Below are 17,671 nucleotides of genomic sequence, written 5' to 3'. Positions count from 1 at the left end.
GTGATTTCTTTTCTCTCAAGAAACAAGGCAGTCCTTCAGTTATACTACCTTGCAACAATCCTGGGCAGCATTTCCTGCTTTTTGATACAATCTTCTGGGAAAAGTAATTGACAACGTGAGGAAAACTGCAAATTTCATGCCCAATTTTTCAACTTATCTTTCAAAATCCCGGATGACACAAACTGCTGAAAATCTAGTTAAAACAAAGATAAATTGTCATGTCACTCTTCTACTATTCCTATACTGAAATGAGGATTTAAAAAGAAGAAATTGACTGGCAAATACAGTGGATGGGTTCCATTCCTTCATCCCAGCTACCCCCCACTGAGGTGAGAAGCACATGGAGAGGGGACATCAGCAAATATTGATAGGCAATACAAACTGTCTGTCACCTAAGAGTTAACTAGAAGGGATGTCTGAGGAAAAAAGAACCTTGATGGAGAGAATGCACATTTTTACTGCTTTATCTAATTCATGGACACAGTTACAACCTTAGGCTGTAACCTCAGCAGATCCTTTAAGGAAAGCATTTATTCTTTTATGATTTCACGCTTGGACTACGGCAATTGCCTTTTGCTGGACCTGCTGCTTTCCCTGTCTACATTCTGCAAGCTGCTCAAAGTGCCACTGATCATCTCATCTTTCTCTAATTATACCATTCACACACAATTTATCCAAATTAATTTATAAAGACCTTCTTTACTGATGTAAGAGATCTTCAGAGTTTGGAACATTCCTTATTGTCTCTATTCAGATTTTTGGTATCTCCAGGCTGCATTTTCATATACATTTGGTATTTAAGATCTTGTGGTTTTCTTCCACTTCCATGCTGAAATGAGAATCCAAGCCTTTCCAGATGTCCCAAGGCAGAACCTTCTCCCCAATTTGCCATAGCAACCACAATGTTTCCCCTGTGGTATGTTCATTTCCCCATGGGCATCCCTTCTCTTATCTCTACTACTTTACTTTTGTCCCCTAAAGTCTCCTATGCCTCCTCTGCTCTATTTCTTACTGACTCAAGTATCTGTGCTCTTGCCATTTTCACTTTCCTCTTTCTCTTTGCTTTTGCAAAGCTTGCAAATGTCAGTTAGTGTCAGCCATAGACTCTAATTCCCAAATACCAGTATTCTCCCTTTATCTCTTCTTAGGTTGTAAGGTTTTGCACAGTTCTGAGGTTCTATGAGCTGCATTGTCCAAAACTTTGTGTTGTTTTTTTTTTTTTTTTAAAAACCTCTAAGCCCCCACGAGATTTCTCTGTTTTGTTTACTAAGGTGCTTCTTGTGCACTGTATTTTGCAAATTCCTTTGTCACAATTTTCCCTCATCCTTCCCTCTTCAATGGGACATGTTAGACCACACTATGCACAGAAATATGTATATTTATCACTAAAAATCTGTGAAACTACTCAAAGGTCCAAAGCAGTGAACCAGCCCACAGAATTAGAATTGAGGACAGCTGGAGATCTGTTGAATCAGAATTACTTTTTCTACAAAAAATGCTAAATGAATCCTGATCAAAGACTTCATGTTAAAATTTGGCATAATTATGTTAGGCATCCAGTGACAGGTCATGTCACTCCTGCTCTCTCAGGACTTGTAAGCTGCTATGTTTGCACTACATCAATAGCAGAGAACATAATTACCAAACAAATAACACAAAAAGAGTTTCAAAGTGATACCCAAAATAATTAGGCATTTGCAGAAGGCCAACTTCTGCCAAAAGATGAGCACCACTTCAAAGAAACTCCATATCACATGGAACAGACACGGTCTGTTAAATCAATGAGTCTGAGGGTGTACACAAGGCATTGAAAGAACTGTGCATGTTCAGCCACGACCTGGAGCATAGGCACCCAAGAACTCTTCCATCAAGTATACAGACACAATCAAATATTTCTTCCTGAAAACACTGCTTAAAAATTATTTCTTTACCTCTAACACAGAGATACCAACAGTCTTTCCATAATTAATTACCTGTTTTTAATGTAGTCAAATCTGAGCTGAATCAACACCCAATCAAAAGTTGGTCCAAAAAGCCTAAAGTTATTAAACAGAGTTGGGATATGGGGCAGTTGTGGATAGCAGGAAAGAAGAAAAGAGTTTTAAAGGAGGAAGGGAAGAGAAATGAGTTGTTTTCATTGTATACAAACACATTCCATCTACATTCAGTAACTGACCAGCCTGTAAGTCTGCAAATACTTTACAGAATTTTATATTCGAGAAATGCTCAGTATGGTTTACCATATTACTAACTGTGATAAGAAACTCTATGACACAAATAAGTACAATTACAGCCTGAAGACAGAAGGCTAGAAAGGATGACAAAGACTGTACAGCCTGCCAGTGCTCCTATGTCTACAACGTGCTGATAACATAGAAAGTATCACAAAATTCTTGAGGTTTAAATCTAACAACTTTTGGTCAGATGCCAGAATTCTGCCCCTTTGCAATCTTTTGATGCTGTGGTTGAGCAAAATGTTAACATGAAATAAGCAATGTATTAAACAGAGAATGGTGAGGAGTCAATGTACCAGTAGCAGAATAGATGTAAGGACTCAAGGCTCTGTAGTCTCAGTCTTGACCTCCAGATGTACCACATTTATACTCCTGTAATCTCTCAAGCACAATCAAGGTAACTGGATGGCACATGTCCCAAAGATAATCCTCCTAATCTTCCTTGCCTGGCTGAGTAAAAGAAGTTCATGGAGAGAAATCAATAAGTTGCACAGTGAAGAAAAGAACAGTTCCTTGAATCCTCCTCAGATGGATTTGTACAGCCAGCAAGTCAGACAACTGCTATAGCTCAGGTTCGCTGGCTGCTGTGGCGACACTGCCTGGGGAAGGAATATTTCCCCTGCATCAAATGCCACTGCCACCTGCATTTCTACTTTCTTCCCTCTTGTTCTTTGCTCAACAGTCATTCCAGTGGACTTTCAGAAGAATGGAACTGCCACTAAAAACTGCTCTTCTGACTGGTACAGGGGAATAACCTCAGCCAAAGCCTGCCAGGGTGGTGAGTGGCAGAGGTGATGAAGGGGCTTCCCAAGTAGAACAAAAAATATTGGGAGACTAAAAGCCTTGCTAAATGAGCTGTCATAGACTCAGCAGTTTGCAATGCAACCATCAGACAGCCAAATCCTTAGAGAACATCACACAAAAGGGTTGCAGGAATCTTCTACCTTTTCTGCTGTCAATAGATAGACCCATTTAAGGATTGTATTAGATCTATTATTGAATGATACAGACAATTTCAGATGTCTATGCTTAAAACAGTGATGTGTATTCAGACTGAGGCCAGAAAGATGTGGACATGCTTTGAGGTTATTAGGTGATAATCAAACCACAAGAATACATGGAAGTCATAAAAGGTATCTATAGGAGATTCATATTGCCATGAATAAAGTACAGACTTCAACCTATTTCTAAGGCAATTGGATTTTTTCTTCTTCTGTTTTTGTTCACTCTTCCCCTATACTTCCATTTATCCTGGTTACCTGAAAAATTTTACATTATTGCCTATTTCACAAGATAGGAAATAGATACTGAGATTAAAAAGATGAAAAAAGCTTTTTCCATGCCATATATTTTCAGAACTAAACTTTCTGAATTGCAGCAGGATACAACAAACAATAGAGCTCTTGCATCATTACATTTTTGTAGGAGGCATGAATGAATGCAGGATCAATCAATGCCTTGTATCAGTTCCTAAAGGGAGATCATTATTGATGGAATTTATTTAAGAGAGATGGGAAGAGGACTCAGAATAATTAAATTATTCCAAATTGCAATAGTAAAATTGCCATAATTTGTTGCAGTTTCCTTGGCTTTGTCAAAAATTTTGTTAACAATGTTTTTTGCTTAAACTCTCAGAATGAACTAGTTCCCAGTTTTATTGTTACCCACATCAGAGCATGGCTCAAATACCTGAACAAGGATCAGACCCAAAGTACTGCTCCCTCTCTCCCTCCTCAAATTGCACTTCTCAAGGAGAGGGCAATCAGAGATGCAGGAATTGTGCAATACAAGTGTGCTGACAGTCTGGATGGGGCTTTAGCCTGTGCCCCTGGGCAGACTCACCCTTCCAGCAGTGGCAGCTAAACCTCTGCTCCAGGCTGAAAACAGCCCAGGGCAGATTGCTGGATTCCCCTGGGACACTCCTGGATGCCTAACCAGCCAAGCTGACACACAAATGCTGTCCTGCTGCTCTTGGCTTGGTTTTGGAATTCACTTCCTACGAGTTCCTAACTTCTGATCTAGTTTTAGTAGCACAGATCAAGCTATCTTGGTAAAATGGAATACAGTATAAAAACCAGTTTAATTTTAAAACAACAGTTTGAAAACAGTAGTTTGAAAATTCCTCTTCTGTTTTGGGGAGCATACAAGCAACTTTTGATATGGTCTCACCAGCCTTTGCTACCACCTTTCCTGGCAGCAGCCAGCACTTGTCAAATGCAAGAGACAGCTGTGGGATTCCATGCAATGTCAGTATCAAACACAGTGTTAAAAAAAGAAAAAGATCTCTCAACAGCACAGAAGAAAGGTTAAAAAAATTATCTGAATTCAGATGGCCCCCAATGGCTCAGCTGTCTGTACACACACAGAGCTATGATGTGTTACAAAGAGGTGGTCTCAGTGGCACTGGGGAGCTGGAGCCCAGAAACTTAACAGAGGTAAAGCTTGGCTGGAAGGTGCTTTTAGCAGCCTTTTATTCACAGGTAAGGAGGATTGCAGATATGTCCAAAGACACACTATTCATTTCTAGGTTTCTCTTTGGGGGTGCATTTGGACAAACACAAACACAAATGCAAATGCAAACAATATTAAATAAAGATAATAACTTCTTTGAAGATTTCCAACCTTTTCATATTGAAAGAATAATGAGACATCAAAAACATTTTCTAACTTTTCAGTCTGAAACTGCTCATTCTACCTCTACATGTAAAATCATCATGAAAGGAATCTATGCAGCAAAAGAATAACATCTGGAGAACACAGCCCAGTTCCATAAGGCTAGAGGCTGCATTTTGGCACAGCTCTCCTGATGTTGTTAGACACAACCTTGACCAGTCTACAGCAGTTTTCCTTCCCTGTATACAATCAATGCTCAAAAAGTCTGTACAGAGACCACTTGGAAAGAGATTTTTTTGACACCTTATTTCATGCTTTTGAGAAAAATTAAATATAGCCTGTTATAGTCATGCTTCATCTCCTGGTTAGGCAAAGTCTAATATTTAAAACTCTCTGAAACTCAGATCTTTCAAAAATCTATTGGTTTAAATCAATCTTAAAAAACATCCATTGTAAATTCACCCATTCTGTTTATCTCCTACCACCATAAAAGAAGCCACATGTTCTAAATGTACATTTAATGTGCCAGTGTCTTTGCTGATATCCTGTGTCTTTACAAAGTTCCAATTCTACTGCATTTGGATAATTCTCAGTGAAATATAGCACTGTGAAAAATTTAAGAGTTGTGTTCTTATTTACTTCAATATGTAAAATTTCTGTTGTAATGTGAAGGTACCAAATCACTTTAAAAAGTCTTTCTCAGAAAAGGTTAAAATCTTTCATATTCACCACTATTCTAAATGTATGTCTGGCTTCCAGGCCCTCTTCCTGAAATTTTCAACTCTGTTTTATGCAGATACCAAAGAAACATTTCCTGGAAGCATTGTCAAAATGCTGAAGTGATAATATTTACTTTATTCCTCTTCTTGGGTATTGCTTGAACTAGGAAGAGCAGAAAAACATCCCTTTCAAAATGACATAGTCAACTGTTCCTAGGTAGCTATAGACTCTATCCAAAATGAAACAATTAACTTCTAATTTATTTATTCAGTCAGGCCTAGGGTAATCCACTTACTAAGAAAACAAAAAAGAAAAACAAACAAAAGCCATATTTTCCAAGGCAAAGAATTGAGCATGCAGCACTATTTCAACAATCCAGACTCCATATGACAGAAATGCCAGGGAATTGTGGCTGACACTTTATGAATGTGTCAGAAGCTCCTTGTTTACACTCTGCTTCCCTGCCTTGCTCCTTAATTGCTTATTTGTGTCCCAGTGCAGGGTTCAATGGGCTGCAGTCCCTTGAGGTTTCCATGTTTGGCATATTTTAACCTTCAAAACCTGGGTATTCTCCTGCTGTTTTCCTGACTACAAATTCCCCCAAGAAAGCATAAAGGCTGCCTTGAAGGCCTGAAAAACACAGAAATAACTTTGTGTTACTGTGGGTCTATATACCTGTCTTTGACTATACATTACTTGACAAGATAGAGACATAGAGAGACAGAGAGACAGATATTTCTGTAGTGTTACTAGGAACATATCCAAGTTTCCGATTTTTGCTCAACTAATACCTGAGGATTTGATCTGAGATTCTGGTAATCTGAAGTAATTCAAAATTACTTCAGACTACCATTTATACTGGCATATAAAAAATCTAAGATGAAAAAAATCTAATATTAGAATGTTTGCTTTATAACAATAACACCAAAAGGAAATAAATTGTATTATAATGTCCATCCTCAGATGAGCAATTAATTAAACTACTACAATTCCAGGCATGCAAAGAAAACAAGTTCTCTGCTAAGTAAGTGGTAGAATCACAGAGAATCACATGAAAAAGCAGGAACCTCATGAGACCTCCAGATCAGCCTCCTGCTGGGAGCAGGGTGAACTGTAAGGTCAGAGCTTGTTACTGAGGGTTTTATGCAGCTGGATCTTTCAAACTTCCAAGTTATTTTTCTTCAGAACTGCAGAAGCCTTCCAACTGAAAAGTTAGTAAATACACTGTGTGGAGCACAAAAAATTCACCTGCTTCAGTTAGACCATATTTAAATTTCTGTGCTTAATTGCTGATTTGCTATGGAAATACAGAAACCCTGTCACTAGGAAGATATGGTAGACTGAAGGAGCCTCTCACCAAGTCTTGCAATTTCATTGAGCAGTCAAAGTCAGAACTGGGATTCTTTAATGAAATAGAGAAACACCAAGAAGCAAAATTCTCTTACATTAGTATTCATGCTTATACCAGACAACACCACGTGGAATTAAAATGTAATTGATTCTTGAAAGAACACTTGCTCTGTATCTTTCCATTGCCATTGGGGTATAGCACTGCCTCATGGAAGCAAAGCTCAAAAAATGTTGCAATAACTGATGACAAATAAGCTGTTGTTTATTATTCCCCTCTATGGTTTATGAGTACTACATTAATGGAATAAAAATAAAAGTAGTATTCAAAATAAAAATAAGGTTTCAAAAATCCTTACAAGGAGAAATTTTGAACTCAGAATAACGAGGTTTGAAAAAGAGCAGAACAAAACTAGTTTAGGTAGAAAGAGGAGATGACAAATGCAAGAAAGAGAAAGAAAAGCATGCACACTTACTTTTGGCAATGCATATTTTGGCAACTTCATCTGAACGAAGCCATTTCGACGGTACGACACGTAATACTTGGTCCTGTTTGCTGATGTTGTCTACAGAAAGGAGAAACAGAACTCTGTGACAGCTTATGTTAAATCTAAAGAACCTGGGATGGAAGACTGTTTTGCATTTAAGCTGTAACTGAAATATGTAGTCATTACTTTTAATGCAATGTTCCAAAGTACCAAAAGGAATATTCCAAAGAAACATCAGTGAAAATTGTCAATTTGCAACCTCTCCTGGATTTTCTAATCAGAAATGTAACTCCAATGTGCTGGTATATAAATTGCCATAATTCCAACTAAACCTTTGGGCACCAGCAGATGATATCAGTAAATAAAACTCAGCCTTTGGTGATATTTCACTTTTTTTCACATTGAGAGTCATCTTCTTTCTTGGACTTGGGAAATCCATTAAAAATACTACCCCAATCCCACTATTTTCCTCCTAAATTTTTGTGTTCAAAAAGGGAATATGATTCGAAAGACAGCCTATCCTGAAACATGAAAACTTGATTTGGCTTGGTAAAAATAAATTTGATATATGACAGTAGGTCAACATGCCTGACTATTTTAAAGGTAACAAAGTATTTAATATTGTATGCATTTTTTTATGATATAAAGAATGTGATGCCTTTAGGAATGTGATTTGTTAAATTATGATGGATCAAACCAAAAACCTCATCCTTTGCTTAACTAGTGCTAAATGGCAGTCTTACCCATCTGTTCACAGGCTTTTTTAAAATGCATGTTTAAACATCATTCATTCAAATGACTGGAGATGATGAAAGGCTGAGGAAAATTGGACTTGAAGCACATAGTCATGTCAAGCCTCACTGGTATTAAAGGCTGGTCTGTGCTTAGGAACAGTGTAGAAACTTTAATCCTCCTAAAATCACCTCTGAAACTGTCTGACTGTCAGTGCAAATAGGGAGAAAAAGTGAGTATTAGAAAGTTTCTGATCTTTGTGGCTATAGACATACTAAGGAAATGTGGCTGAGATCTTCCTCTAAGATGGTAAAAATCTCCAAAATAGATTTGGGCCAGTGCAGACTGCAACACTGTGATTCACATCTGTACAGCTCAGGGAATATGAACAATGCCAGGGGCAGGGAGACAGTCTCAAACTCTCCTGTCTTTTTGCACAGAAGATTCTGTCCCATTGTCTTTCTGACAGGCATTGCTGTGATATCATCAGGAGTCCTTGGTCTGATTATAACTTATAAAACTGTACTTTTGTGTAGTGATAAAAGAATTTCCACAGGGTTTCAAAAGTATGCTGTTTCTCAGATGTGCAGCTGAGGTGTGGTTCCACTGGAACAGGTAAATGCTGCTGTCCCTCACAACTCTGGGGTGCTGTGCTTCAGATGTGACTACAGGTCCCAGGGTCACCTTCTATCCTCCAGTAATACAGACATGGCTCACTGCAAACCAATTTAGCAGTAAGACATACACTACATACTGTGGTTTACTGCAGAAAAGCCCAAAGGAAAACCACTAGAGATGTTTCCCCTTTATGTGGAACACATGAACATCTCATCTACTGCCACTGACATGTCTCAGATCTAGAGAGACCAAATTACCAAAGGCATCATTGAGGAGCAACTGTCTATTACTTATGTGTACATTTACACCTTGCACTTCCATTTTGTGTCTTCTCAAGTCTGTCATGAAAGGGAGGAACAGCTCAGGATGCCAATGTACATGGCATCCAGCAAAGCAAAATGCTTGGTGAGGAGGCAGCCAGTGTTTTGCTGAGCACAGTAGTTGGGAAGTTTGTATGGTGAGAAGCAGTTCTCAGCATCTACACACTATGAAATGGATTTTTAGATTGTGACTGGGAGAGCCACAGATGATAACAGCTTTGAGCAAAATGTGTGCCATGAGTGCTAGATCTTATCTGAAAAAGGCTACTTTAGTCAAAAAGTTCTTTCCTAATGCCATTGTTTGGGTTTTAGCTTTGGGGTTGTTTTGTCTTTTTTTTTTTTTTTTTGGTTGGGATTTTTTGGGTTTTTTTTTTTTTTTTTTTCCTTTTGGTTGGTGCATGGGTTTTTGTTGGAATTTTTTTGAGTTTTTTGGGGTTTTTTTGATTGGAGTTTTTTGGAGTTTTTATTTAGTTTTTTTTGGGTGTTAATTCTTCTAAGCCACACAGGCCCTCAAAACCACTATACTCAACAAGTGGAGAACAGATCCTTTGTGACCCTGCTAATTTACAGGTCCTTGCAGAAGAAACAGGCTCAAGGGGGGAAAGCTGGAAAAGAACCAATCTGATGCACAGTGAGGCACTGGTGGGGAGGGGTATCCATTGCCAAAAGATAGCTTTCCTGCAAAAGTCAGTAAACAGATAAGCCTTGCAGCAAAAAAATCTCATCAAAGAGAAAAATGATAGCTGAGCACTAAGGAAAGCACAAGCAACTTCCCTAGTAAAATCTAATAAAACAAAAGGACATAACTGCTCCTTGAGAAGTTTGCAGCTCTGAGAGGATCTAACCACAACCAGTGCCAAGCACTTCAAACAATACTTACAAGTGTGCCTGAGCTGTACTGCTGCCACACGGCTGACAAAGTTCCAGCCCATATTTCTGCAGGCAGGTCTTGTAATTTGGGAATGAAATAACCCCAATGTAATTTGGACCACCATGAGCTGTAGACGTGGTGCTTGGGGACATGGTTTAGTGATGGACTTGGCAGGGTTAGGTTTGTGGCTGGACTATATTTTAAGGGTGTTTTCCAAACTAAATCATCCTATGATTCCATGTTAATTTGCTCCAAGCTCCCCAGTTTTGGCCATTTTGCTTCCTAAGCACAGCCATGTTAGCAGCTCTTTTCGGGCAAAACCTCTTCAGAGGAGAATCCATGTGAAGAAGCTGTGCAACTACTCTGTCAGTGGTTGTCCTTGGATGTTCTTCCCAGGGAACATTTCTGTGTTTTGTCCTGGAAAGGACCTAGAAGAGTTTGTAATCACAGGAACACAAGGTTTGCAATTCACCTAACACACAAGAGTATTTAAAAAAAGTAAATCAATCCACTTGAAAATTTTCATATAGTTAAAGGGCAACTGGTTGCACAAACAAAAGATGCTTTTTTTAAAATTTCTTTTTTGTTTGGACTGAAAAAGAAATGCTATTTTCCATGTAAAAAATCATAAATCATCATTCATTAATTCCTCCCTGCTCCTTACCATGCTGCTGCACTGTTTAGAACTTTATTTTTGAATTCCAAAATGAGCTGTCTCTCCCAAAATTGGCAGAGAAATATGAAGTACTTATATACCTGAAGAAATATGTAGTCATCCTGCACAGTCAGGGAATCCCGATCAGTGCTGCCAGCAAATGGGACTGTCATTGTCTTATCAGAACAATTTTGAATCTGGCAAGTGATGTAGCGATAACCTGAGGGAAGAGAGACAGAAACATATGACAGGGCTATCAAGGGAAAAAGAAGCAAGCAGTACTAAATGCTATTCATGTAGGAAAAAGGCTGCATTTGCCAGGTGAGTTAGTTGTAGAATTATTATATTAAACTCTCCTATAAGACTTTTTCAATCTCCAACATACTGAGAATATATTAACTGCTTACAGTTCAGATCGTTCCCTGGAGGCAGCCTGTTATTATCCAAATTTTGCTGGTCCAGAGAGATTAGGGGTTAGATGAATGAGCCATTCATGGGTGGGGATAATAGAAGGAGCCTCTTTTCTCACTTAACCTATGCACAGAGCTGAATTATTCACTTGGAGATATGGCAGCCTGACACAACATAACTGAAATCAATAGATCAACCCCAGCATAAAATTGTGATGAATGAGAAAAGAATCAGGCTCCATTTAATAGACAGCGTGCAGAATTTTAAAGCCTATTTTCAAAGCTCTATAAGAATGTTCAGACACACTATTAGCACACTATTGGAACTGGTCTGTTGGGGCAGAATTTCTATATTCAGAGTTAATACCTTGCTGAAAAAGCTTAGACTGATTTATAATCAGAGGAGGCTATGGCCTTCCTCTTTCTCTCCAGTTAGCAAGGACTAGCTTCTCTCCCTGGATTCTTAGAACAGCACCACTGCATCTTTGATACAATCTTCTCTTATCAGAGACAGCAGAGCCAACAATCACTATCTTATACCAGCTGTGACTTCAAGACCTTCCCTGGGACTCTTAAAGACCTTCCCTAAGCTCTTGTACAGCTCATCCTTTGTCACAAGTTTCTGAGCACAAAGCAGTCGAGTGACTTGCCCAAGCACAGTGAGGAAAATCTCATTTACACAATCTTGTGCCCAGATCACTAATGCTACCCATGCTCCAGGTACAGCATGAGAGAGCAAATAATGTATTCCCATGTCCTTCACTATACTTTTGCAGTGTGAGTCATTAAATGCATCCCATATTTAATGATTTTTTTTTAGAGAAGGACAAACTAGTATACTGGATACAATTATTTGTTTTAAAATCTGGATCTGTTTAAGAGGTAGTTAGAGCCAATCCAAGTTTTCCAGCTTATGTCCAAATCATCACCACAAGGACACTTGGTGCAGCAATGGACCATCTAAAGTCTTGCAGGTGCTCACAGTTCACAACACAAAAATTACAGTTCTTTGTCATATAGGTAGTGCAAAGATGCTATTTCCACTAAAATCAATGGCTATGCATGTATTGACCCTAATTGCACAAAGTCAGTTTGCTGAGAATCTTGCCAGGAGATATTTCATGAGAGTTTTTCTATCTCTGCTATTTTTTAAATAATAATAATAAAGAAAAAACTCCACAAAAAAAAAAAAAAAAAAAAAACAGACAGACCAAACAAAACCCCACCAAAACTGAACAAACAAAAAAAAAAAGAAAAAAAAAGCAAGCAAACAACCAACCAAAAAAACCCCAATAACCAACCAACCAACAAATCAAACCAACCAACTAACCACACTCCCCCCCAAAAAAAGCCACCCTAAACCAAAACCAACCAAACAAAAAAAGCCCCAAAACCACCCAAAATCCATCACCAACCAAAATCCCCTTTATATTCAGGCCCTGAAGAATCATCTTACATTGCCTCTAAAGAAAACAGCTGATGGAGCTGTCACCATGTCTCATAAATCTCACTGCTAAAAGATTTTTACTTTTTTTCATTCAGCTTTTAACATAACAACTTTGATTTTTTAATAGGGCTATAATTAAGAAAAGCTATGGGAACAGAGCAAGTCCAACTGTGCATTCTCTATGGCTCACTTTTAGACTTCACAGGAACTTAGATGATCAGCTTCAAGGAATTAAATTATCTTTCAAGAGTATGATAGGTAACAAAAACTATACAGGCTTTTGGAATCATGGTGACTCTTTAAGCACACTCTGACTACTAATCTGCTTTTCCATTTATTTTCCTTTTGAAGTTTCAGACTATACTGGATACTATAACATGAGGAAATTCTGAGAGATGGTGGCTGTTGCACTAGACCTGACAAGTGCAATGATTCACATTAACAGACACTTACCCAGCACTAACACTGCATTGCCAGTTTTGTTTGCAAATCAGGAAAAACTGTTCAATGTTCAAATGCCAGGATAAATTGCACTATTAATGGACATTATCAACAGAGCTTAGCATCTTGACATCAATTCCTCTTATAGCGAAAAACAAGTAGATTTTAAATTACACTAAATTTTTATATAACTGGACAGTTTTGCTGACTACAAGTAAACAGAGAAAGAATCTGACTTGCACATTTTCTCTTCTGACTAGTTTTAAAAACAGTCCAAAAAGTACCTCTAAACCAAAGAGAAATAACTATATACCAGTGTATCAATTGATAACATTTTCATTTGCATACCTCCACTGGGGTCCTGGATTTCCATATGAACTAAATCAAGGTCCCCGTCAACTCCAGCAACAGCCCTGAGAACATAATATAATCAAGTTATGTAGAGCCAGCTACAGAATAGTAATCATGTGGATGGAAGTAAAAAGAGGAGAACATACCAACCAGCTTTAGAATTCTAGCTGGGAATAAAATAAACCCCATTTATAATGTCCTATTACTAACATCTATAAAGGACTTTTTTTTTTTTTCCTACTTTACATTATGTTTTCCTTAAATTTCTTTGGAATATCTTCTACTAAAAAATGCATACAAATAGAATCAATTGAAAAAAAAAAGAATAGAAATATGCATGAAACTAGGAAAAAACCTTCAGAATCATAAATTGATATACACATACACACACAAATATTCAGACACTCACATGCATTGGCAAGGGCTATAGCATCTTTTTACAATTATGTTTAACATTTGAGACTATAAAGCAGATTTAATGCAAAAAAGAGTTAGATTCCTTTCTTATTAGAGATATCTTAAACCTGACACATGGTTTCCGTAACAAATTGATATATCTTTGGTTAGCATATTCAGGAGAAGAGTACATTCTGCTTTGACAAAGAAAGGGAAGTATAATTTTGAGAAAAATATCTTGAGAAGGAAATTCAGTCAGAGTTGATCAAGGCACAGTTTAACTTTGTAAAGGTGTAATGGGAATACAGGATGATTTTCTCCCAATATCTCTCATGTCAAATATGCTCAGCCAAAAGATGAGTTTTCTGCCCTCAGGGCTTCCATCCCAGCCTGGGAATGGCAGCCCCAACTGTGCTTTTTTCTGGCCCTTCTATTGTCATTAGTCAGGCAGATTCTGCAGAGACAGCTTTGGGCTGGCAGCTGGGCTGTCACAACGGGAAGCAGAATCCAGCCCCACTCCCACAGACACATCACTCTTCTCAAGGCCCTTCACTGGCAGGGCAAGAGCCATCGAGTCAGAAAAAGTGAGCTGAAGACATGCAAAGGAGATCCACTGAGTGATAAAGTGCAGCTGGATGCAGATATTAAAAAGGTCCATTAAGATACTTAAGAGAAAATTATCATTTTGATAAAATTATTAACAATCAAATGCAATAGAGCTGTACTTTGGACTGAAATTACATCATTGTTTAATGATTTTAGTAGCAGTGATTTATGAGGAGTGGTGAAAACTCAGACTCAGTAATTGGTGGCTCCTTGGGAACACAGGCCAGGGGGAAGAACCTGGATGATTTCCACTGCTGCATAACAACCAGAAATAATCACATATGCTGTTTTTCCCTCTCAAGATAAATGATCAGTCCAAAGGAGGAAAGGGAAGGGGAGAGATGAGCCCCCTCCAAGCTATAAGATGTCAGAGAAACCTAGTGAGGTTTTTTTTTTAGCAAATGCATGGAAAAATCTTGTATTTATTAAGAATTTGATCTCTCAAACACAAACTCTTTGAGCATTTTGAAGGCAATACGTTAGGTTAGAGAAGATTTTAGATCCACTGAGGTCTGTTGGAAACATATATGAGCAGAGGGAAGGGACTTGTAAACTTTTGTGCTGTGTGTGCTGTTATCTATGTTTCTAGATAGCCACAATACAAAATCAAACCTGTTATAACTCTGTAGTCAGCAATTTGAGGGAAGAAAATGTTTGCTGAATATTTTACTTTTAGTGTTGGACCTCAGGCAGCTGAACCAGAGCAACTTTTGGGTCGAATTTTCTGAGCCTGAGCCCGACATGCTAAAACACATCAATAATGCAAAGAAAGTTTTTTGGGTACTTCTGAAATGACTTCTTGTATCTATAATTTATCACACATGATTTCATAAGCATAAAAGTTTGAGGTATTTGTCAATATCTTTACCTTCTCATCTTTATTTCAGCAGCTCAGAATTACAATGATCTCACTTCTATCATGCTCCTCCTAACAGTGGCAGCTGACACATGTAGACTCAAATCTTTTTTCCAGTGTAATTTTTCAGTGAAAGAAGATGTAACTCATCTGTTTTAATGAACAGTGCAGGATGAAACTTTCCTCCCCAGACTGCTTTTTTCCTTTAGACTTTTATTAATTATAATTATTTAATTACATATAAATTACACAGAATATTTCAAAAATATTATTTGGGTTTTTCACTACTCTAACTGTACTGATGAACTCTAGCAGCAGACACTATTTACTCAATGAAGATGTTACACCCTCAAAGTCTACTTTTGAATGTCAGATACAGGCCAGAGTTTCTGAACTCCAACGTCCCTTTACCCAGCTTTACAATCACTTAGGAACAGTCCTTTCTTCTTTTATTGAAAAAAGACCAAATCTCTTACAGCTGCTAAGAAAATCTCCAGAAGAGAGTATAACTAATATAGAGAATTTCAAGCTCTGTCCCTGAAGAACAAACTAATCTCATTTCAGAGGACTCTTCTGTCAACAGTACTTAAAAGATAATATTGTTATTTCACTTGTGCTTAAATCATGCACCAGAGGAAAAGTTGTGTGATGCTCTGCAGGCTAAACACAGAGCAGGGCCCTCTGCTGAGCTCCTGAAAATACCAGGCAAACAAGATGCATACAGGAACACAAACCTTATTTGTCCTCTGAAAAGGAAATCTCAGCTGCATACTTTTTCATTTTGAGGGAGAAATGTAAGACAAAGTCAGGGGTTTTTTGCAATTTCATTTATAAACTTACTACTACCACAACATAAGTGCACAGTACCAGTGTGAGCACTGTGTCCACACCTCCATTCACAAGGACAGCTTACTGTTCCCCAGCTGGCTTTGGGATAGGACCTCTTCTGTCTTATAAAGCACAGATGCAATGGACCCTGATAATCTGACAGCTTCTTTCTTTTTGGCTGATATTTCAGAATAAATTCTAATATTTTTTCCCTCCAAATAGAACAAGCATTTTCTTATGAACTATCTGTTTTTCTCAATTTCAGTAGTGGTTACTTATGGTTTGGTTAAAATTCCCCCATTCTTCTCAGAGTACTTGCCAATTAAAATGTTCTCACCTCAGCAGTCTAGGGCTACTTGTTTGTTCAGTAGTTTTACTTAGGTAAACTCAGGGCTTTCTGGTTGACTTTTTAATGTTTTACATTCAACTGCTGAGTTTCCCAATGAAATTCAGACTAACTTTCAGAACAGACATGTCTTCCTCTAGGAAAAGAAGTTTTTCTTGACCAAGTGTACCATGTGGGATAAAGCAAGTGCAGCACACCAACACTTCAGATCACATAACAGGGTGGATACAGCACTTCAGAATTAAAATATTCCAACTTGACTGCAGGGTGGTGTAAATAAAAGCAGCCTCAATATGCTTCTTCCCTTTCCTGTGAACATAAACTCCCATTATCTCCCTTGTGCTTATCTGACACCATGTTGGGCCTCTTGGGAAGAATAGTTCTGCAGAATGTAATTTCAGAAATTTTTTTGAGGGATTAGTTTTCTTATGCATATGAGTTTTTTGCACTTTATAGAAGTTCTCCCAAAAGATTAGCTATTGTATGACCCAGTTCTCCATAATTTTTGCATTAGTGCTTCACCAGGTAATTTCACTGACCTGAACAGCATTATATCAGCATGAAAATGGTGCAAAGGAGGTGACTGCAAAGTTCTTTGCGTTTGTCTTAGTAGGTGCATAAATATATATTTCATGGTACAACCATTAGATATTTTGTAGTTTTAAATAACTATACTGAAATGCTAAGAATTTAGAATTTTCTGTTAAAAGTTTTATGAGAGACTTTTGGTATTATTTTAATAAAGTCTTTTATTTTATATAGCTACCTCTCTTTTTCCCTAAATGCCCCAATATTTTCTTCCTCTAGTGCAGTGCAGCATCAGGAAAACAACAATAGTCTTCTGAAATTTCAGTATGCAATATTCATTAATATTATCATGAATACCATTATTCAGTTAATTACCACTGGCATGTAATAGTACACATCTCAAAATCTCGATCATAAGCATCAGTCCCTTCTATGATAATTATGATTCAATTTTACTCCAAGCAGGAAACCCTCTGTTTCCAGTAGTTCAGGCTCATTTTGTAGGAGAACAATTGTCTGCAGACACTAATCAAATATGGCCTGCTCTGGACAAATATCTTCCCTACCTCCAGTGGATCCCTTCATTGTTAAACATTTGATGCAGTTCATTTGGGTGAATATTAATGAAGAGACAAACAGGACATCTGAAAACAAAACCAAATCCAGACAAATACACTTGCTGATGTGCAGGAGCCTCCAATCAAAGGCCATCTGAAAACTTGCTGGGTTCCTTAATCTGCCCCTCTCATAATCTCTGAATATAAAGTTTATCCAAAAAGTAACACATTCCCCATTGATACTGACTGATTTCTAGGAATTGGCTTAAGGGCACTGCCCTGCTTAGAAAGCAGATCACAAATATAG

General features: G+C 37.8%; 1 protein-coding gene across 2 annotated transcripts in view; it reads right to left on the bottom strand.

Annotated features, from left to right (window-relative positions):
• Nucleotides 1–17,671, bottom strand: part of SORCS2 (sortilin related VPS10 domain containing receptor 2) — a 533,743-nt gene that overhangs the window by 84,774 nt on the left and 431,298 nt on the right. For both annotated transcript variants that reach the window (XM_059845225.1, XM_059845226.1), the window contains exons 6-8: nucleotides 13,245–13,309; nucleotides 10,700–10,818; nucleotides 7,391–7,480 (exon numbers count right to left, since the gene is read on the bottom strand). In XM_059845225.1, the coding sequence (XP_059701208.1) occupies nucleotides 7,391–7,480; nucleotides 10,700–10,818; nucleotides 13,245–13,309 (274 nt within the window). The remainder of the gene's footprint in view (nucleotides 1–7,390; nucleotides 7,481–10,699; nucleotides 10,819–13,244; nucleotides 13,310–17,671) is intronic.

This window comes from Haemorhous mexicanus, chromosome 4 (genome assembly GCF_027477595.1).
Source record: "Haemorhous mexicanus isolate bHaeMex1 chromosome 4, bHaeMex1.pri, whole genome shotgun sequence".
In the NCBI taxonomy this organism is placed as follows: domain Eukaryota; kingdom Metazoa; phylum Chordata; class Aves; order Passeriformes; family Fringillidae; genus Haemorhous; species Haemorhous mexicanus.
The sequence above is the reverse complement of the archived record's forward strand: the minus strand, read 5'-3'. Positions and strand labels throughout refer to the sequence as shown.